Source organism: Panthera uncia, chromosome F2, assembly GCF_023721935.1.
Source record: "Panthera uncia isolate 11264 chromosome F2, Puncia_PCG_1.0, whole genome shotgun sequence".
Classification (NCBI taxonomy): Eukaryota; Metazoa; Chordata; class Mammalia; order Carnivora; family Felidae; genus Panthera; species Panthera uncia.
In genome coordinates this window covers 66,351,866-66,374,210 of record NC_064812.1, presented here as the reverse complement: position 1 = coordinate 66,374,210, position 22,345 = coordinate 66,351,866, and the positions used below count along the sequence as shown (strand labels likewise).

Below are 22,345 nucleotides of genomic sequence, written 5' to 3'. Positions count from 1 at the left end.
AACCGACTGAGCCACCCAGGCACCCCAACTCTTCATTCTTATTAGGCCTCAGAAATACAGAGATAAAATAAGACACTGCTTTCTAGGAATATTTGGTGTGCTAGAGGAGATTAAAAAGGGAATCAATGATGTTGATATTATAAAGTTTACTAAGTAAATCCAGAAGGCCACTGTGGGATGAGAGAGGTTTGGCAAGGCTTCTCAGAGAAGGGAATTCTGGAACAAGGATAACCAGCAGAGGTAGGAGAATTTCATGGAAGGGGAATAAACTAATTATCAGTGTCAAATACTTAGAGGCTAGGTAAATCAAAAAACTAGCAAGTTTCAATTTTGTTTTGTAGTTGGAAGATTATCATTGACTTTAGCAAGAGTAATTTCATTTGAGTGGTATTAGCTGCATAAAATAAGAATCAATCCAAGAAACAGTAATCTATTTCCATTGCTTTTGGCGAATTCATTGCTTATGGATGATTTGAATGACAAGTAGAAGTGAGGACATAGTGGTAAATGAACACAGACCATATATTGCAGATTAGCAGGTATAGAGCCTTTCTTTTTAAAGATGTTCATTTTTTTTAATTAAACTTTTTATTTTGAGATAATTATTACATACATACAGTTGTATGAAATAATACAGAAACATTTCCTGTACTCTGTACCCCATTTTCTCCAATGGTAACGTCTTGCAAAACTGGTATAATATTAAAACCAGTATGTTGATACTGCTAAAAGTCGAGGTACAGAACATTTCTCTATCGCAGTTATCCCTCATGTGGCTACACCCACTCCCCTTCCCTCTACAGTCTCTCCTTAATCAGTTGCAGGCACTTAGCTATTCTCCATTTTCACAATTTTGTCATTTCAAGAATGTTATACAAATTGAATCATACAGTATGTAACCTTTTGGGACAGGCTTTTTTTGCCAAGCACGATTCTCTAGTGATTTGTCCAGATTGTTATATATACCTGTAGTTTTTTTCATTTTTAGAGCTGAGGTAGTATTCCTTGGTATGGATGGACCATTGTGTTTAACCATGCACCAATTGATGGAACATCTGGATTGATTCCAGTTTTTGGCTGTTACGAATAAAGTTGCTACAAACATTTGTGTACCGAAGTTTGAATGAGCATAAGTTTTTATTTCTCTGGGATAAATGCCCATGAGTGCAGTTGCTGGGTCATCTCAGTCATGAAATAGTTGCATGTTTATGTTTTATGAAACTGGCAAACCATTTTCTAGAGTGGCTATACTATTTGTCAATCCCAGAGTAATGTATGGCTTATCTAGCTGTATCTTTGCCAGTATTTGGTGTCATCATTCTTTTTTCTTTTCTTACCATTCTAGTAGTTGTGTGGTGATATTGTGGTTTTTAATTTGTGTTTCCTTAATGGCTAATGATATTGAACATCTCTTCAAGAGCTTATTTGCCATCTTTTTTTTTTAACCATTTTTTAAAATTGTTTTTTAAGTTTACTTATTTTGAGAAAGGCAGTGTGTGAGCAGGGAGGGTGAGAGAGAATCAGGCTCTGTGCTGTGCTGTCAGGGCAGAGCCTGATGTGGGACTTGAATTCACAAACTGTGAGACCATGACCTGAATTGACATCAAGAGTCAGATGTTCAGCCTACTGAGCCACCCAGACGCCCCTTATTTGCCGTCTTTTGGATAAAGTGTTTCTTCATGTCTTGTGCCAATTTTCTAATTGGAGATATTTTCAAGAGTTCTTTATATATTTTAGATCGGAGTCCTTGTCAGATAAGTAGTAATAAGTAGTATGTAAATCTTTCCTCCCACATATAATGGGACAAGCAAAAGCTTGTCTTTTCATTTAAGTCTTTCAGAAAGCAAAAGTTTTTAATTCTGATGAAATCCAATTTATCAATTTTTTTCTTTTATGGATTGCTTTTGCTGTCAGTGTAGGAACCCTGGACTTAGTGTTATAGCCTGCAGATTTTTGTACTCTATTTTTAAACCTGTCCTTTGTTAATTATTACATGAGCCAAAAGACCCAAGAGAGGTAGTGGGAAATTTTCCCTCCCAGACACCATCTTCTTTACAGCACAGACCATTACACAGTATAAGGAGAAAACTACCATAAATGATAGTTATTTCCTGTGGAGAGTTACTTTCTTTTTGAGTTCAGATTGCAAGTTAGGTTAAGACAAATGAAGAAAAACCCAGAATGTTAGCTTATTGAGAGAAACAATAATATATTTTTCATTGCTTTTGGCAAATCTTAAGCAAGGTCTGAATTAAGAAAGCATTATTTGAAAAAAATCATAAAGATGATAAATGGGTGTTTCCATAGCTTTTTTTTTTTTTTTGTCTGAAATCCTTGTTGGTTAAAGACAAACTACTTCATTTCTACAAAGTAATGCTATGAACTTTTAAGACATGTGCTATCACATTTTTTTGTGAACTATCAAAGTCAAAAAGGACATTATCATGAAAGAAAAATAAAGACAACCAAAGAACTTTAAAGGCATTTAGCTACTTTGCTGTTCTCTATTAGTGTTTTTATATGCTCAGTGATATAAAGGAAGCAGAAGCACGGAGCCTGGGGTGAAACAAGAAAACAAGAGGCACATTATAGTAAGAAGGTGAAGAGATAAAGATCCCACTCTCATCGAGAACCTTACATTGCTTAATTTCAATTTAAGGGGTCACTTAAATGCATGGCATTATGGAAAATAAATGATATGTTATGGTTCATCTGAACTTGTCAGTTGGCCCCAAGCTGCAATAATCACCTTCTCAATGTCAGATCATTTACTCCTCAAAGAATCCTGAAATAGCCATTCTCTCCCCATGAATTTCCCCAGGAATTGGCAGCAATCCAGGATTGTTCTTTCTGTCCTTGTGCTGCTCCTTTCAGTGTGCCCTATCCAGTGAGTTTGACAGCATGTATCTGAAAGCTTTGATATTTTTCTGATTCTTCATTTGTTCTGGTGACATATCTGTATGTCCCTGTCTTATAATGGAATAAATCCTCATTGACTTGCATTATGGCTTGAACTTGGGCCATTTTGCATGATTTCTTTCATTATCTCAATGTTATTGGAGGAGACTCTGTGTGGAGGAGAACATTGGTAGATCCTGTTCGATTTCTCGATGTTGTTGGGACATGTTTTTTAAAAAAAAATTTATAGTTCTGTTTTACATTTAAGTCTGTGATCCTTTGTCTAGTTTTGGTGTCAAGGTAATACTAGCTTCATAAAATGAATTGGACAGTGCCTTTCTTCTGTGTTCTGAAGAGATTATATAGAACTGGTGTTAATTGTTTTATAACTATTTTATAGTTTTCTCCAATGAAACCATCTGGGCTTGGAGATTTCTTTTTGTTGTGTCTTAAAACTGTGAATTCAATTTCTTTAATAAAGTTATAGGACTGTTTTATCAGTTTCATGTTGGGTGAGATGTAATAGTTTGTGCTTCTCATGGAATTGGTCCGTTTCATCTAAGTGGTCAAATTTATGTGTGTAGCATTGTTTGTAGTATTTGTAGTAGTTTATAAGGCTATAGTGATATCCTGTTTCATTTCCTAATATTAGTAATTTGTGTCTTCTCTTTTTTTAAGACTTGTCAATTTTACTAATCTTTTCAAAGAACCAACACTCTTTTCGTTGACTTTTCTGTTTTCAGTTTTTCTGTTTGATTGGTTTCTCCTCCTGTTATTTTCTTCTACTGGCTTTGAGCTCATTTTGCTCATATTTTTCTAAGCTTTTAAAGTAGGAGCTTACATTATTAATTTTAGACTTTTCCTTTTTTTCTAATATGGTACTCCTCCCCTCTTGCCTGCAGTTTGTCTTTCCATGATTTCATTTACCTACAGTCAACTGCAGTAAGAAGCAAATGATCCTCCTTCTGACATATCGTCAGAAGGTCAGTACTAACTCTTACAGTGCCTACATCATTCACCTCACTTCATCTCATCATGTAGGTATTTTGTCACAAGAAGGATGAGTGTGGTACAGTAAGACATTTTGAGAGAGATCACATTCACATAACTTTTATTACAGTAGATTGTTAGAATTGTTCTATTTTATTGTTAATCTCTTACTGTGCTTAATTTATAACTTAAACTTTATTGTCAATATGTAGGCGTAGGCAGGAACACAGTATATATAGTGTTCAGTATTATCCAAAGTTTCAGGCATCCACTGGAGGTTTTGGCACGTATTCCTCCGTGGATAAGGGGAGACTACTGTTTTTTTTGTTTGTTTGTTTATTTGAAAGGGAGATTACTGTAAAACCATTTTTAGTGCTATAAATTGCCCTCTCAACACTGCTGTAGCTGTACCCTCCATGTTTCAATATATTGTATTTTTTAAAAATCCAGCTCACTATATTTTTTTATTTCCCTTGAGATATCTTCTTTGATCTGTGGATTATTTAGAAGTTTGTTCAGTTTCCAAATATTTGGAAATTTTGTTGTTATCTTTGCATTATTGAGTTCTGGTTTGATTCTGTTATGGTCAGAGAACAGATGTTATATATGCTTCTTTTAAACTTGTTGAGTTATTTTAATGGTCCTTGATATGAACCATTTTGATTTATTTTCTGTGGTTATTTGAAAAAAAGGTGTATCCTATAAATGTCGAAGAGTTTCCATTGTTGAATTTTTCTCCATCTTTTCTGATTGTCTATTTGTTCTAACAGTTGTTCAAAAGAGAGTGTTGAGATCTCCAGCTATATTTGTGGATTTGTGTATTTCTCTTTCTCTTTGGTGCATACACATTTAGAATTGCTATGTCTGTTTTAAACCACTCTGCCAATTGGTCTTTTACTTGGTGCATATAAAGCATTTACATTTATGTAGTTCTTGATATATTAGAGTTCAAATCTACTGTTTTTCCCCTCTGTTCTCTGTTTTCTTTTTTCTGCTTTACCGTGGATGACTTAAACATTTTTTTTGGATTTCCTTTTTGATTTATCTGTGTTTTTGAGTGTCTTTCTTTGTGAAGTTCTTTTGGTGGTTGACCTAGGTATTACATTATATATACATAGCTTACCACATTCTACTGGTGTTGTCATTTTACCAGTTGAACTTCTTTATGTCCCAGTACCCTCCCTGTTTATAATTTTCTTAAAAACCTTCTTTACAGACATTTGGAATCACATCAGTATGATATTTCCTTCAAACATAATTTAGAAACAGGATGAGAGAATAAGTCTATTTACCCACATTTTTGCTGTGTTTTTCTTTCTGCTTGATGCACTTTCTCTTTTTATTGCTTTCTTTCTATTTGGAGAACTCCTTCAGCCATTATTTTAGTATAGGTGTGCTTGCTATAAGTTTTTTGTTTTTTGTTTTATTTGAGAATTCTTGATTTCCCCAGTTTTGAGGGAAATATATATATTTGCTAGACATGAGGTTATGAGTTCATAGTTTTTATTTATTTTTTATTTTTATTTTATTTTATTTTTTAAAGTTTATTTACTTATTTTGAGAGAGAGTGAGAATCCGAAGCAGGCTCCACACTGACAGCATGGAGCCAATGTGGGGCCCCAACTCATGAACCATGAGATCACAAACTGAGCCAAAACCAAGAGTCAGACACTTAACCCACTAAGCTACCCAGGCCCCCGGTTAGTTCTATTCTTTTAACACTTGAACAGTGTGCCATTTCTTCAAGCCTCCATGGTTTCAGATGATAAATCATCTGTCATTCAATGAGTTTTTCCCCTATAGGTGGGGTATCCTTTGTCTGTAGCTACTTTAAAAATTTCTTCTTTGCCTTTGGTTTTCGGAAGTTTGAGTCACGTGTTTCTTGGCATGGATTTCTTTGGGTTTATCCTGTTTGGAGTTCACTCAGTTTCTTTGAATCTTCAGGTTTATGTCTTTGTTATTATTTCTGTAAATATTTTCTTTAAGTAACTTGTGTGCCATTATTTCTTTAAGTACTTTTTCAGTGTGGCCCTCTTTCTCCTCTCCTTCTGGAACCCTGATAGCACAAGTATGAGATCTTTTATAGTCATACAGGTTACTGAGACTGTTGATTTTTTTTTTCCTAGTCTGTTTGCTTTTTGTTTTTCAGATTGAATAATTTCTGTTGTTCTGTCTCCAAAGGCAGAACATTCTCCATTCTTGTTTTGATCCTATCTGCTGTGTTTTTCAGTTATTTTACTTTTTCTAAAATTTTCATTTGGGATTCTCCTTTATATTTTCTGTTTCTTTGCTGAGACTATTTTTTTCATTTGTTTCAAGAGTGCTGGTAATTGTTCCCTGAAGCCTTCTGACCATAGCCTCTTTAAAACATGTCAGATAATTTTTAACATCTCTGTCTTCTCAGAGCTGGCATCAATTGTCTTTGTGCATTCAGTTCATTTTCTTTCAGGTTCTTGGTATGAGGAGTGATTTTTGACTAAAACTTAGATATTTTTGGTTTAGAAGACTCTGGATCTAAACCTTTTCTTTTAGGTGTTTTCCACGAATAGCACTCTGGCAGGAGAAGAGTGGGTGCCACCTTGTTTCTGCCAGGTGGGAGCAGAAATCCAGGTTTCTCATTCAGCCTCCATTCACTCCTGAGGGTACTGATGTGAGCTCCAGCTTCCCACAAGGCCTCTTGTGACATTATCCCAGCAGGTAGGTGTGAGTGCCTCATTACTGCTGGATGGGGTGTAATTTGAGGCTCCCCACATTGTCCCCACTATACCACAAGGAGTGAGGTACCCTTGTTAAGTCCCTTCTCCCTGCCTTCTTTGACAGCATCCTGCAGAGTGTGAGGCATCTCTTTATAGCCTAATAAGGATGGGAGTTAGTCTTTGCTGCATGGTGTAAGTGGGGCCACAGTGCTTTCTGTGGTATTTGGCTGGAGTAGAGTAGTTATTTTACATAAGTTCTCTATCTTGGGAACCTACCCTTTTCTTGGTCCTTTTTGGCTGGGAGAGCTGACTTTTGTTGGGGCTTTTTCCCCCCGCCCTGCATTCGTTGACATTTCTGAGTTTTACCCATTAACTCCAGCAACCAGTCAGATATATGAAGCAAAAGAAAAACAGGAAACTCACTCCTGTGTCGTTCTTTTGGATCCCAAAGTTCTAGCCATTCTGTCTTGTCCCCACCTTTCAGAGTCCTATTTGTTTTATGTATGTCTAGGGTTTTTAGTTTTAGTTAAGAGGAAGAATAAGGAAAACTAGTCTGTCCCATCTTCCTGGAAAGAGAAGCCTCTAAAGGACTTTTAACAAATGGCCATGTTTGCAGAGGATATGACTGACATGAGGTAGTTATAAGGGGGATTGTCATGATACTAAATGAATTGACATAATGGATCTGAATAATGGATTTGGTTTGCATTGTTGAAAATAATTGCCTAAAGGGTCTGTGAAAGAGTGTCTGGAAGTACTTTAGGTAAAGATAATCTGAATTGAACAAAGTGAAAGGAAACGGGAAACCCAGTTGAATTTGAGTGGTGCTCTAGAAGGAGGAAGTTGATAGGCAGTGAAGTGCCCCCATAGTTTCAGAGTTAATGATATGCACCACATGATTAGAAAAATTTGGCAGACTTTCTTTTGCAGTATGGTGCCATATTGCTCTTTACATTGATTTTGACAAATTATAGATGTACATAAATGTAGATGGTTGGGAAGGGTATTCTCAGTGTTATTTTCCTATGGCCAGTATCCTGATAAATAGGCTGATGTATCTAAATCTCATCATCTTCCCAGCTCATCATACAAGGGAGTTTTGAGAAAGCCCTCTCATTTTCACATACCAGATAAAGTGTATTGTCAGACTGATGAGGTATTACCATGTATTTTAAAGAGGGCAGAGTAGAAGAATGAGAGTTGATGCAATTTTGCTTTATTTTGAATTACTGAATACTAGTACCCTCACCTGGCAGTTTGAGGTTGTTTTTTTTTTTAATCTGTCATCCTTTTTTTTTTTTTTTTTTAAGTTTGTTTTTGAGACAGAGAGCACGAGCAGGGGAGGGGCAGAGAGAGAGAGAGAGAGAGAGGGAGACGTGGAATCCCAAGCAGGCTCCAGGCTCTGGGATCTGAGCTGTTAGCACAGAGCCCGATGGTGGGCTCAAACTCATGAACAGTGAGATCATGACCTGAGCTGAAGTTGGATGCTTAACCGACTGAGCCACCCAGGCGCCCCTTGATCTGTCACTTTGATATTAATTGCATTTTTATGGGAATTTTTTGCAGTGTAGACTTACAACTTAAAACTATAACTTCTGGGGTGTCTGGTTGGCTCAGTCTGTAGAGCATGTGACTCTTGGTCTCAGGGTTGTGAGTTAGAGCCCCACATTGGGCACAGAGATGCCTTAATAAAAATAATTTAAAAAACTATAACTTGAATCTTTTTAAAGATTTTATTTATTTTTAAATTTTTAAGTATTTATTTATTTTTTTTAATTTTTTTTTTTAACGTTTTTATTTATTTTTGAGACAGAGAGAGACAGAGCATGAATGGGGGAGGGGCAGAGAGAGAGGGAGACACAGAATCGGAAGCAGGCTCCAGGCTCTGAGCCATCAGCCCAGAGCCCGACGCGGGGCTCAAACTCACAGACTGTGAGATCGTGACCTGAGCCGAAGTCGGACGCTTAACCGACTGAGCCACCCAGGCGCCCCTTAAGTATTTATTTTTAAGAGAAAGAGAGAAACAGTGCTGACAGGGCAGAACCTAATGCAAGACTCGAACTCATGAGCCATGAGATCGTCACCTGAGTCGAAACCAAGAGCCAGACACTTAACTAACTGAGCCACACAGGTGCCCTATTAAAATTTTATTTTAAATTTTTATTATTTTTTGAAATATTAAATAATATTTATTATTTTTTGAAAATTTTTGTTATTTTTGAGAGCGTGTGCATGTGAGTGGGGGAGGTGCCGGAGGGAGATGGAATCCCAAGAAGTCTCCATGACTCCGGGCTCAGTCCCACAACCATGATGACCATGACCTGAGCCAAAATCAAGAGTCAGATGCTTAACTGACTGAGCCATCGAGGTGCTCCTAATTGTATCTTATTCTTAATTCTGAGTGCCCCATACCTATCAAAATGAGTATGTATTAAATACAAATTTATAGGTTCATAGGACTTGAAAGTATTTCAGGTAGCCCTTTTTCTTAGACCAGAATGTCTGTAATCTAATGACTAAGATGAATGTATTTATAAAAATTCTATGATCTAAGGATACCTAAGTAAGACTGAGGTTGACTAAATTCATCCAGTTTAATTTTTCAAAGTTGAATATAAGTGTATAATGGAATGTTCTATTTAGGGAGTGTTGGGGAGGAACCCTGACTTCTTAGAGGACAGCGAGTGAGTAATAAGATTCCAAAGGAGAATCAACACACAACACTTTGGCTTGTCACAGCTCCACAGATGTGAGGGTAGACCAGGAAGCTCAGTGGATTAGGGCAAGACCATTTCCTACTCATGGCACAGAAAGCAGGTGTTATTCATTCCCATTTTAATCATAATACACTTTTTTTAGTATTTATTTTTGAGAGAGAGGGAGAGCACACGTGCATGCAAGAGCATGGGGGAGGGCCAGAGAGAGGGCGACACAGAGTCCAAAGTAGGCTCCAGGCTCAGAGTTGTCAGCACAGAGCCCAGTGCAGCTCTCGAACCCACAGGCCATGAGATCATGACCTGAGCCGAAGTTGGACGCTTCAGTTAGCCACCCAGGCCGCCCCTATTATCATTTTAATCTTAATTATTTGACACTAGACATTAACCCAATAATGTATATCAATAAAACAGTGCAGTCCGTACTGCATAAATACATGGATATAATGTCATTCTCATTAAATCTCACTTTTAGGAAGATCCAGCTTTTAAAATGACAAAACAAGAACCGAGCTTAGAACAGCTAATGCAATGAATCCTGCCAGTCTTCTGGGTCTGTAGCCTTACAAAAGTCCCACCTTACTCCCCGCTATAAATCCTTCCATGGATTACTTCCCTGTATCAAAGTAATTTCCCGAGTCCAGTTGTCTTTATCCAACTACTTGCTCACTTTGAAAAGACTTAGGTTTTGGGGCGCCTGAGTGGCTCAGTTGGTTGAGATCTGACTTCGGTTCAGGTCGTGATCTCACACTTGTGAGTTCGAGCCCCGCATTGGACTCTGTGCTGACAGCTCAGAGCCTGGAGCCTGCTTTGGATTCTGTTTCCTTCTCTCTCTGCCCCCTCCCCCCCTCGCACTTTGTCTGTCTGTCTGTCTCTCTCTCTCTCTCTCTCTCTCACTTTGTCTTCCTCTGTGTCTCTCTCTCAAAATAAAGAAACATAAAAAATTAAAAAAAATAAATAAAAGACTTAGGTTTCTACCCAACTTCGTGTTTTCAGGGAACTAAATTGCTGCCTTTTTCCCTCTCTGGATCCTATTGACAATAGAGTATATTTTAAAAAGTTGTTTTTAATGTTTATTTTTGAGAGAGACAGAGCGCAAGTGGGGGAGGGGCAAAAAGAGAGGGAGACACAGAATCAAGAGCAGGCTCCAGGCCTTGGACTGACAGCACAGAGCCCACGTGGGGCTCGAGCCCACAAACTGTGAGATCATGACTTGAACTGAAGTTGGACACTTAACTGACTGAGCCAGATGCTCCAACAATAGAGTGTATTTTTAAACCTTTCTAGGCTATTTTCTAAACTCAAATGGTGAGGGAGAGTTAGTAAAAATCATCTTGGGAATACCATCTTTCATACAGCATTGAGCTAATTTAAAATGATCTCAACTTTTGAGCTTTTACTGTGTGATAAGGAGAAAAAGGACCTCAGAGGTGCATTATATTTAATTTAGAATTTTCTTTGAAATGGTCAGTGGAGCTTAAAAAGCCCTTCATATTCATCTAAGTTGTACTCCAAAAGTGGCTGCCCTTGTTAATATCATTGGGATAAGAAAAAGAGAGAGAAAATTCTTGTGCAGTGCCACTCTGAACAGGAGCCTGTTCCTTTTTGCCATAAGGCATTTTGGAGCCCGCATCAAACAAAATGGTAGAAATCTGACCTGTAAAAGTTGGGATGCAGAAAATGGTTTTTAAGAGACAATCCTGATTTGTCTGTCTTTTGCTTTTTGGGGCATTTGATGCTTCTTTTGTTTTTGTTTCTTAAAAGTGTCTCAGAATTATACATACAGATTTTATAAGGGATTATTTCTCTTTGTTTGGATTCATTCTGTCTCTACATTCTAGCTCTTAATAGCCCTCTGAATAAGGCAAAACATAGTGGTTCTGAGAATGATTTGTTGAATGTCTTACAAAAAGTTCTCTGTAATATTCTTGTGTGTGGAAAAGATTTACATTTTATGAAATTCTCAGACATGTCCCTTCCTTTAAAAATACACACAGCCTTTTCCCACAGACATGTTCTTTTAAAAAAATTTTTTTAATGTTTGTTTATTTTTGAGAGAGAGAGAGAGAGAGAGCATGAGCAGTGAAAGGGGCAGAGAGAGAGGGAGACACAGAATCCAAAGCAGGCTCCAAGTTCTGAGCCATCAGCACAGAGCCTGACACGGGGCTTGAACCCACAAGCTGTGAGATCATGACCTGAGCTGAAGTCGGACGCTTAACCAACTGAGCCACCCAGGTGCCCCTCCCACAGACATGTTCTATTTTTGTTTTTGATTCTTACGTTCCTATAAATGTCCAATCTTTCTGTGTCTTTGAGAAGACATGATGACTTCAGGATTACTTTCCTTTTTCAGCTTCTAAAAATCCACACTTAAACTTCCACATTTCCTATAATTACTTTGTTTGAACTTTGTGAATACTGTTAACAGTATTAGTATTACTGTTAACAGGAAATGCAGAATCTATATCATCAAATTTATAAAAATAGGACAGATATAAAATACAGATTATCTGACACTGTTACTTTTAAATCATTTTGCTAAAGGCCTAGACTTTTTTTTCTCTTATTCTGGCACACTGATTTTCAAGATTAATAGTAATGAGGGCTTTGTCCTTAATTTTCAGTAGATAGAAAATCAAAATGGAAAAATTCATCTCTAGGAGTTATGGGTAGATGTAATAATAACTTAATTCTTTTTTTTAACATTGTGGTTGCTGTTCAACATTCATTCTCTCTTACAATTTATTTTGGCAGGAAGATATTTTAAAGAAAGTAAGCTGTTCAAAAATGACTTGTAGTTGATAAATTGATCTCTTAATCCAAATTGCCATATTATCTTGTTCTAATTCTGGATATTGAAGAGTAAATGTTCATGGGATTTGAACTTTGGCTTACTTGAATAACATTTTAAGACAAACTTACAATAATACTTGTGGATCCTGAGATGTATGGGAGGATTTGAGGTGGGAATATATTCTTTTTTTTATCTGCCAAGATTTTTTTAAAAATATAATTTAATGTCAAATTAGCTAACATACAATGTGTAAAGTGTGCTCTTGGTTTTTGGGGTAGATTCCCGTGGAGGAATACATTCTCTACTAAAGTGACCTAGCCTGGCTGGCTCAGTCAGAAGAGCATGTGACTCATATTCTCAGGGTCATGAATTTGAGCCCCAGGATGGGTGTAGAGATTACTTAAATAAAACTTTAAAAAAAAAAAAAATCAAAGACACTAGTTCTTCTTCTCTTTTTTTTTTTTAATGTTTATTTTTGAGAGAGAGAGAGAGAGAGAGCACACAAGCAGGGGGAAGGGCAGAGAGAGAGGGAGAGAGAGAATCCGAAGCAGGCTCCAAACTATCAGTGTAGAGCCTGATATGGGGCTCGATCTTAATGAACTATGAGATCATGACCTGAGCCAAAACCATGAGTCTGATGCTTAACCAGGTGAACCGCCTAGGCACCCCACCACTAGTTCTTGAATAACAGTATTATAATGTCATTTTTTTATTAGTAGCACTGAATATTCTGGTATCCAAAATTTTACTTTATTTGCTGTTATTGTATCAACTTCCTGAAATGTTTGCACTCGTACATAATAGGAAAACAAACCACTGTTCTTACTTCCACCCCCAGATATGAACATACTCATCCTTTTTTTTGAACACTTTTTTTTTTTAATTTTTTCTCAAATATTTATTTATTTTTGAGACCGAGAGAGAGCATGAATGGGTGGAGGGTCAGAGAGAGAGGGAGACACAGAATCGGAAGCAGGCTCCAGGCTCCAAGCCGTCAGCACAGAGCCCGACGCGGGGCTCGAACTCGTGAACCACAAGATCGTGACCTGAGCCGAAGTCAGACACTTAACCGACTGAGCCACCCAGGCGCCCTGAACATACTCATTCTTTTAGGTTCATTTTATTAAAGCAAAGCTGAACTTTGATAGAAAATGGACGATATAGGGGCGCCTGGGTGGCGCAGTTGGTTAAGCGTCCGACTTCAGCCAGGTCACGATCTCGCGGTCCGTGAGTTCGAGCCCCGCGTCAGGCTCTGGGCTGATGGCTCGGAGCCTGGAGCCTGTTTCCGATTCTGTGTCTCCCTCTCTCTCTGCCCCTCCCCCGTCCATGCTCTGTCTCTCTCTGTCCCCAAAATAAATTAAAAACGTTGAAAAAAAAATTTAAAAAAAAAAAGAAAATGGACGATATGGGGATAGAGATGAGTCCACAGGCTCTGTGTTTCTTCTCCTCTCTTCTCAATTCCACTCCAGTTGTCACCCGTTAGATGCCCCTCCCTTGATGCCCATCCCATGGCAGTGGCTTTCTTCCTGTCCTGAGACACTGTGCTTCTGGTCATTCTCTTCCTTTAAACTCAGTCTGTTACTACTACTCTTCGATCTTTCTATACTCTTGTTTTGAACGAGTATGATACTCGAATTCTACACTTGAGATTTCTTTTATTTAAAAAAAAATTGTTTTTTAAGCATTTTATTTATTTTTGAGAGAGCCAGACAGAAAGCAAATGGGGGAGGGGCAGAGATAGAGGGAGACACAGAATCCGAAGCAGGCTCCAGGCTCTGAGCTGTCAGCACGGAGCCAGACGTGGGCTCAAACCCATGAACCCTGAGATCATGACCTGAGCCAAAGTCAGATGCTTGACTGACTGGGCCACCCAAGTGCCCCTACATTTGAGATTTCTGTATTTTGTCCAAATCTCTTCCAAGGACTAGAATTCTGTCAGTACCACTCTCTTACCTATCAGCAGTTTCCGTAGTTCTTCCAAGGAGTAGTTTTTTAAAAATTCATCATCGTGTTCTTTTTTATTAAAAACATAAAAAGTTATCAGGAATATAGTTGAGGAAACATATTAAGTTAAATAAGAATCCTGGACATTATGCTGGTATTAAATATAATTCCTCCATGTAAATGTTCCCCCCAAAAACTTCATTCACTGGGTTAATTTCTGTCTACTTGAAACTCTATTTATTATATGGAGCTGTTTAACAAAATTATTTGACCTACTTTATGAAAGATAAGCAGAAATCAGAATTTAGCCTGTGGTATCACCAGAAAGCCACAGTGATTTTTAAAAATTTTAATGTCTTAATTACTTTCTTTATTCCAGGTGATTAGAGCACATGCATCTAATCTGTAACTTATGTAACATATAATCTTTGAAAGAGCATATTAATCTGTTTAATCAGAACAGAGTGTTCCTGAGAGAAGGTTTTACTATTGTTCAACCTTCATGTACTTTTTAAAAAATTTCATCACCTGTTTCTTCCCAGTGTGGCAGTAAGAAAGGGAGTGGTAATTGAAGCTTTGTAAGCCACACATTTTCTCTAGCTCATAGATACTCCAAATTAAATTAATAAAGTTAATATTATTAAAGTTTCTTGCTATCTAAGCTAAGGTGAGGTAACAACTGGGACCTTTATTCTCCAAATATTTTTCTTTAGTAATATTACAGGTAGGGGCGCCTGGGTGGCTCAGTTGGATAAGCGTCCCACTCTTGATTTCAGCTCTGGTCATGATGTCATGGTTCATGGGTTTGAGCCCGCATCGGGCTCCGCACTGGCAGTGTGGAGCCTGCTTGGGATTCTGTCTCCCTCTCTCTCTTTCCTTCCCTCCCTCCCTCCCTCTCTCTCTCTCTCTCTCAAAATAAACATTAAAAAAAAAAACAAAAAACACTGTCAGTTCTGGACAATTTAAAAAAAATAATATTACAGGTAAATAATTTATAAGCATTTTCTATATATAGTAAATTTAATTAAGAGTATGAGCAAAGTTAGATAGGAAGAAAAACATCAGAATTCAGTGAATACCAAAAGGTAAAGGTCCAAGAATTCCTTCATTTATGTTTTTTTTTAGTTTATTTCTTTATTTTGAGATAGAGTGAGTGAATACAAGTGGGGGAGGGGCAGAGAGAGAGAGAGGGAGAGAGAGAATCCCATTCAAGCAGGCTCCATACTGTCAACACAGAGCCTCGATTTCGGCTCAGGTCACAAATGGTGAGATCATGACCTGAGCTGAAATCCAGTCAGACACTTAACTGACTGAGCCACCCAGGCACCCCAAGAATTCCTTCATTTAGAACATAAGGTAGAATGAAGAATTGTAACAGCTCTCCACCAAAAATAAAATACCAATGTCCAGTTAAAATAGAAGATAAAATGGAGTTTAATGATGGTTGTATAACAGGATTAGGTTCGACTACATTTAACAGAGATGCCCCCCAAAATGGTGACTTCTAGAGGATGGAGGTTTATTTCTCGCAAATCAAACACCTCCATAGTAGATAGTCTGAAGCTGACAGTGGCTCTACAGTGTCCACAGGGACCGTGCCAGGCTCCCTGCCGTCATTAGCATTGACTTCTGCATTCAGGTTAGCTTTTGGTTGTCTGTGACTCTCAAGTCCAGCCATCACCTTGTACTCAAGGCTCAGGAGGGGCGAATGGGTGGAGCTACAGATGAAAGGACTTTCTCCTGGAGTCCTCTCCTTGTAAACAGCTTTCCTAGATGGCTTATCAACATCTGCCGACATCTTGTTCGCCAGAACTCAGACGTGACCGCGTGAAACTGTGAGGGAAACTGGGATATGCTCATTAACTTGATTGTAGTGATTATTTCCAAGTGTGTACGTAAGTCATCATGCTGCACACCTTAAATAAATACAGTTGTCAATTTTAGCTCAATGAAGTTGGAAGGAAAAAGGGCTTAGAGGCCCGGAAAATCTAATTGTAGGAAATAGCTAAGTATATAAATTGACAGTTGAAAAGACATCTGAATTTTATTCTTAGCCTCAAAAGACTTAACATTTGGAACTATGGAGAAATGCATATTAAAAACCTTTACACCCAAGTGAAAATGAGGATGTGTGTATAGTTACTGCATGGGTTCAGTTGATTCTTCTCTCTCCGTTTCGGTTTCTGCTGCTGTATTTAGCCCATATTGTTACACTGTGTCTTGCGATTTGTATTGTCATACACGGAAAACAAGAACAGTGAAATGCAGAAGCCAAAACCCTGGTGAAAGGCTAATGTATTACTGGTTTGATTTTGTTGTCAAATATAACCAGTAATTAGTTTGCCATTTTTAAAAATAAAGTTTATTTACTTTTGAGAAATAATGAGAGTGCACGTGAGCGAGTGGGGGAGGGGCAGAGAAGAAGAGAGAAAATCCCAAGCAGGCGCCATGCTCAGTGAGCTTAATCACCTGAACCACCATTTTTTAAGGAGCATTAAAAGTTTTTTTTACCTTAGTTCAAAACAAAACATGAAGTAGAAAAAAACGTTGGAATCTGTGATGCCTCCTGATAGTGTGGGCTTATGCATATTATATAGAGATTAAGAATGATGGCAGTAAGAAACCTGGCTTGGTATGTATCTACATCAGGTTGACAAGTACTTTGCTGTTTTGAAACTTACAGGAGGGGATTTATGTAAAGTCAGTCTGAAAAGTATTTCTCAGATACTGTGTACAGTGATGATTTTTTGTATTTCCTTGGAAAACCTGTGACAGCCAACCTTCTGTCTTTCTTGCAGGACAGAGGTCAGATCAAGGCAGCCCCTTCAGGATGGCCTGCCTTTCTTTGAGAAGCCGCCAAGCAGGGAGCTTTCCTTACCAAACCTGTCTCCAGAAGAGCCTCAACTGAAGACAGCACTGGCAAATGAGGAAGCACTACAGAAGATCTGTGCCCTTGAAAATGAACTTGCTGCTCTCAGAGCTCAGATTGCCAAAATTGTGACCCTGCAAGAACAGCAAAATCTCATTGCAGGTCTGTAAATCCTACATTTGTTTTAACCATTGAGCTGGAAATTAGGAGAATGCCACTAATTTTAAAATCTGTTAGCAAATAACAGCCATGGGGTTGTTAGAAAACCAAAGGTCAGTCCTCTCCGTAGTCCAGTACAGGACCCAGTCAGGTTTAAGTGGTTTTTGTTGAACACTTTTGATGCTATCAGAAAGGGTGAGTTTGGAAAATACTGAATTTCCTACAGTTGAACTAGTGCTCATATGAATGCACTGGGAAACTTTGTGATAATGGCACCAATTTTATCAGCCATGAAGTAATCTCAAAATGGTGCTGACAGGGTTGAGTGCTGCTTACTTACCTGCATGTCCTGAGGCAAGTTCTTGGCCTAACTCCCTTCCTGCTCTAAAATGGGGTAATAGTATTTATATCTTAGAGTAATTATGGGAGTAAAAGTGGAGATTCTATAAAATGCCTTTAGCACAAAGTAGCTTCTTAATAGTCACTTCTCTTCTCTTGCCCAGAGTAGAAACTCAATACAGGTCCTGTGACTCTTGGTCTAATACTGTTTGCTTTTATTCGGGTGCCTTGTTACTTTGGAGAAGAAACCATAGCCTTGAAATCCTAGCCCATTAACCTGTTGGCAAGTAGTAGTTGTTTTTCCTAGCGTTCTTCCTGAGTCCTGGCTAGACTCCATATTAGCCAACTCTAAAGGTTAAAAGATAAGGACAGTTATTCTGCCTCTGAGCCACTTGTGCTCCCGGAGTTTAATGTAATCCGGCACGGAAACCTCATCCAACCTGGGTACAGCCAAGATAGGCCAAGATGGACAGAGGACGAATGCACTTGGCACCGAGTGCTTGAGAAGTAATTTGTTAATTAAATGAAATTTCCACGTAACTTTAAAAACCAGAAGTCCTGCCTTTTATTTTTTCCTTTCAGCTTTTAAATTGCATTTCTCTTTTGCTTTACCTCCCTCTTCTGGCAGACTTGGAAAACTGCTGTAAATAGATAATTTGGAGATTTATGTTAGATGCTCTATTTATAGTCAAAATTCCTTTTGCATTGAGCCCCCATAATCAGTATAGGTCAGCCAATGAACAACTGTTGTAGTATGCAGAAAGATGAATTCTTAGGTCCTTATTTTGTAACCACTTTAACTCTTAGTTACTTAATGTTTTGGAAATTAAGTACAATGCCTCCTTTTCTCTTTCAGAAATTTGCTGAATAATACATGTAAAACTTTTAATGCTTAATAAGTCCTTTATGTAAATATTCTTAAGGTGAACCACAAATCTATCGGGTTTTTCAAATAGTTACTATAGTCCTGAACTGTCAGACCGTCTGTATTGAAGGTGTGTAGGTAGGACACACTGTTTCATATTTCATTTAAAAGTTAAAAGTAGTTACAAACTGTGCAACGGTCAGACTGCAACATTTGATATCACAAAAACACCCCCTGTTAAGTTAAATGGAACTTTTCCATTTGGAGAGTTTGGGATTAGATATGGGTATTTAAGATTCTAACCAAGTAACTGAAACTTCCTTTACTTACATAATGGAGTTTTGTTTTTTTTTTAAGCATATTGATTTCAGGTATACAAAAGTCCTTAACATAATTTTGCTGTTAAAGGTTATTTTATTTGCCTGTTACCATCAAGATTCAATTGATTTTTCCTTATTTCTGTAGGTGATTTAGATTCGACCACATCCGTTACTGCGGCCCCACCCTCTGTCCCACCACCTCCCCCGCCCCCACCTCCTCCGCCCCTCCCCACACCAGGGCTCCACCAAAGCGTATCTGCTATTGACCTGATAAAAGAACGAAGAGAGAAAAAAGCCTGTGCTGGAAAGACTCAGGTTAAGACCAGGCCAAAGAAACCTGATATGCCAAATATGCTAGAGATCCTTAAAGATATGAACAGTGTAAAACTTCGGTCAGTAAAAAGGTGAGGATACATTTACCTTATTTCATACTTCCCTTACTTTTTTATGTCTTGTAAAATGAAGTATTAGACTTTTTGAGAATTTTGTTTTATTTTTATTATTTTTTTAATGTTTATTTTTGAGAGAGCGAGAGCGCCAGCAGGGGAGGGACAGAGAAAGAGGGAGACACAGAATCCAAAGCAGGCTCCAGGATCTGAGCTGTCAGCACAGAGCCCAACACAGGGCTCAAACTCACAACAGGGAGGTCATGACCTGAGCCAAAGTCGGATGCTTAACCGACTGAGCCACCCAGGCGCCCGAGAACTTTGTTTTATAACCTGATTACCATGAATGGTTCCAGTTTTAGTTTAAAAAAGATGAGCCCCAGTGTCTCCTATATAACTAAGAAGTTAACAAACATTTTCAGGTTTTTCTCCAATTGCATTTAAAGCCCTTTTATGGGAAGTCTCATTGTTATTGTCCAGTCATTCATTCAATAAGCTGTGTTGTAGACCTACTGAGGTTAATCACTAGGCTTTGGAAGAATGAAACTGTAGTTGCCCAGACGGAGAGCATGATCAGTGCTCCTGTGCTGAATCGAGTGGCTATTCATTGGGCATCTTTGTGTTCTTTTACTGAGCCTTACATCTAGGGTTTCTGTTTCGTGTCTCTCAGTGTTCGTCAGGAACTTTCCTGGGTATCAGTGATGCTAGAGAAGTGCATGTAAAGGCACGCGAAGTACTTCTCTGAGGGATGTCAGCATATTGAAAAGTTCTCTTGGCTTCTATTCATCTCTCTAAGGTCAGAACAGGATCTAAAGCCCAAACCTGTAGATGCTACCGACCCTGCTGCCCTCATAGCAGAGGCTCTGAAAAAGAAATTTGCCTTTCGATATCGAAGCGATAGTCAAGGTGAAGTTGGAAAAGGAATTCCAAAGTCTGAATCAGAGGCCACCTCAGAAACAGTGTTGGTGAGTATTAGGTCACACTTCTGTCTTAGCACAACATGGTAGTTGATTCCGTTGCTGAGAACCTGCATTTGGTAAGACATTGAGCTGTGGCTCTGTGAGAAGAATGTGCTACATGATTTAGCCCCTCCCCACAAGTAGATTATAGAAGAAGGTAAAAAAAGGAAGCAAAAGCCAAACCCTGGTTTCGCTACTTAGCATCTCCAGTGTTAAATTTTTCATGCTGTGTTTTATTTATACGTAAGCACAACGAAGCGAAATTCACTACAGTAAAATTTATATCTTAAGACAGTATGTATGTGGTGATTGAGAAATTCAAAGTAAAGAAAGATAATTTTCCCTTAGGGTGTCCTGTGAAAGTTCTCTGAAGAGGATGAGATTTGACCTGGGTCTTAACAAGATGTTTCAGGTCATAGGTGGAGATTGAGCAGATCAGGGAAACTTGCAAATATTAATTTATATATTATTATAAATTATACAGTTAAGTTATACAATTTATGCAATTGTATAAATTATCTAGTATACATTATCTAGTATAATGTATAAAAAAATTTACTGTATTTTACCAAATACAGTAAAATGTATTTACTGTCGTGTGGAATATGTGCTTACCTACTCCAGGGAGGCAGGTATCTGAGAAATTCTAGCATCTTTCAGAGTTTTTAGACATTGGAAAAAGGAAACTTTGTACCTCATTCTTTTACTCAGAGAAGTAAAAATGGCCTAAAGCTTATGGTCTTAAGATGATTATAGGTTTTCCATGAAGTAGTTTGGTTACCTTTTTGCTTTTCATTCTGTTGATGTGTCATGTTTATAAGACAGTTTGTCAGTTCATGAAGGTTTTAATATCATCTAGCTCCTTGGTTTTTCATGCAGAACACGCCCAGGCCTTTGCTCCATGATTAGGAGGGGGACGTATCATTACTGTTACCTGAAGCACTATCTTTATTTATGCTTTGTTTCCTTCTTAGTTTGGGCCGCACATGTTGAAGTCTACAGGAAAAATGAAGGCTTTGATTGAAAATGTTTCAACTTCCTAATAGCTGAAGAAAAACTATCTTTGTTCCAGCTGTTGGTTTGTTAGGGCTATTTGGCTAGTAGAAATCAACACTAGTTAGTAAATACCTGAATTTAGTATTCAGTAGTCTCCTTTAGGTCTAATAAAAAAGCACTCTAAGTCTGTGTTTGTTTTTATGAGAAGGTTCTGAAGTTTTCCATAACAGGTTTTTAATGTGTAGCCAGGATGTTAAGGTTTCTAGTCTTAAGAACAATTATATAGATTTCAGAGGAAAGGACATTGTAGATGTAGAGTTTTTAATTTTTGACACTAATTTATCTGTGCAAATGTTTTATATGCATATATTTGGGTATAAAATAGTACGTAAAATGTAATGATGACGTCAGTGAGGCTGTCAGTGATTTATTACTCAGTGATGGAACAGCTGCTCGAGTGAAATATTTGGGATTGGAACCTTTTTGCCTTGAATAGGACTTTTACCTTAGATCCCCTCTCACATTTCCTTAGAGATGGGGGTTCAAGTAGGAACCAGATAATGTTTACTGCTGAAAATTCCATAATGCTTTCATTTAAAGGAAAGTCAAAGACCACAAAAGCTGCTTTCACTCCAGTGCTGAGAAAGAAAATGTAGTTTTTAGATAGAACTCAAATTATTGGATCAAATCTATAACAAGTGAAAACCAGAATGTACCATCTTTCTATTCCAGTTTAATAAAGGCATCGTAAAGATGGCTTGTTACTAAGTTAATATGTAATATAAATGGCAGCATAATGGAGTTGAAATTTTTTTAAATATTGGTCGAATGTAGTAGCTTTATAATGAAACACTTAATAGGTGAAAGAATTTCCTGTAAGTTATCATTGGTCTGCTATTCTGTTGAATTACACCACGCAGCAACCCTTAGGTGCTCATAGGAGAAAAGCCGTTCTTGTGGAGGGCTTCTGAGGAATGCTGTACATGCTCATTTGGGAATGCTCAATAAAACTTTATGGTTTTCTGTATTTCTGCTAAACTCAGCTGTAGTTAACGCAGAATCTTCTACCATGAGTAAATACTTGGATTTATTTAAATCTAGTAAAAAGTGGAGATGGGAAGAGTAGACCTTTAAGTTATTGAAAATATGTGCAATGTTCTCAATATTAGGAAATGTTATTCAGCTTAAATTTGAACTGTGGCTTATTTTACATGTTTGTTGATTTACATTACATGGTTTCTAATTGTTTCATATGATTTAAAAATTCTGCCTTTAAAAGAAATTCAGAAAATTTGCCTAAATATATATTTTGACCTCCTAAGCAATTTATATTTGTATCAGTATTGAATTTTGGCCAGTGCTCCAACTGAAGGAAGTTACTGTATTGAAATAAAGCAAATTTGTATTTTCCTTGGA

General features: G+C 37.7%; 1 protein-coding gene across 5 annotated transcripts in view; it reads left to right on the top strand.

Annotated features, from left to right (window-relative positions):
• The window catches only part of MTFR1 (mitochondrial fission regulator 1), a 62,788-nt gene extending 40,443 nt beyond the window's left edge, over positions 1-22,345 (top strand). For all 5 annotated transcript variants that reach the window (XM_049633338.1, XM_049633337.1, XM_049633336.1 and 2 more), the window contains 4 exons: positions 16,835-17,067; positions 18,734-18,992; positions 19,771-19,939; positions 20,908-22,345. In XM_049633338.1, the coding sequence (XP_049489295.1) occupies positions 16,835-17,067; positions 18,734-18,992; positions 19,771-19,939; positions 20,908-20,976 (730 nt within the window). In that variant the 3' untranslated portion in view covers positions 20,977-22,345. The remainder of the gene's footprint in view (positions 1-16,834; positions 17,068-18,733; positions 18,993-19,770; positions 19,940-20,907) is intronic.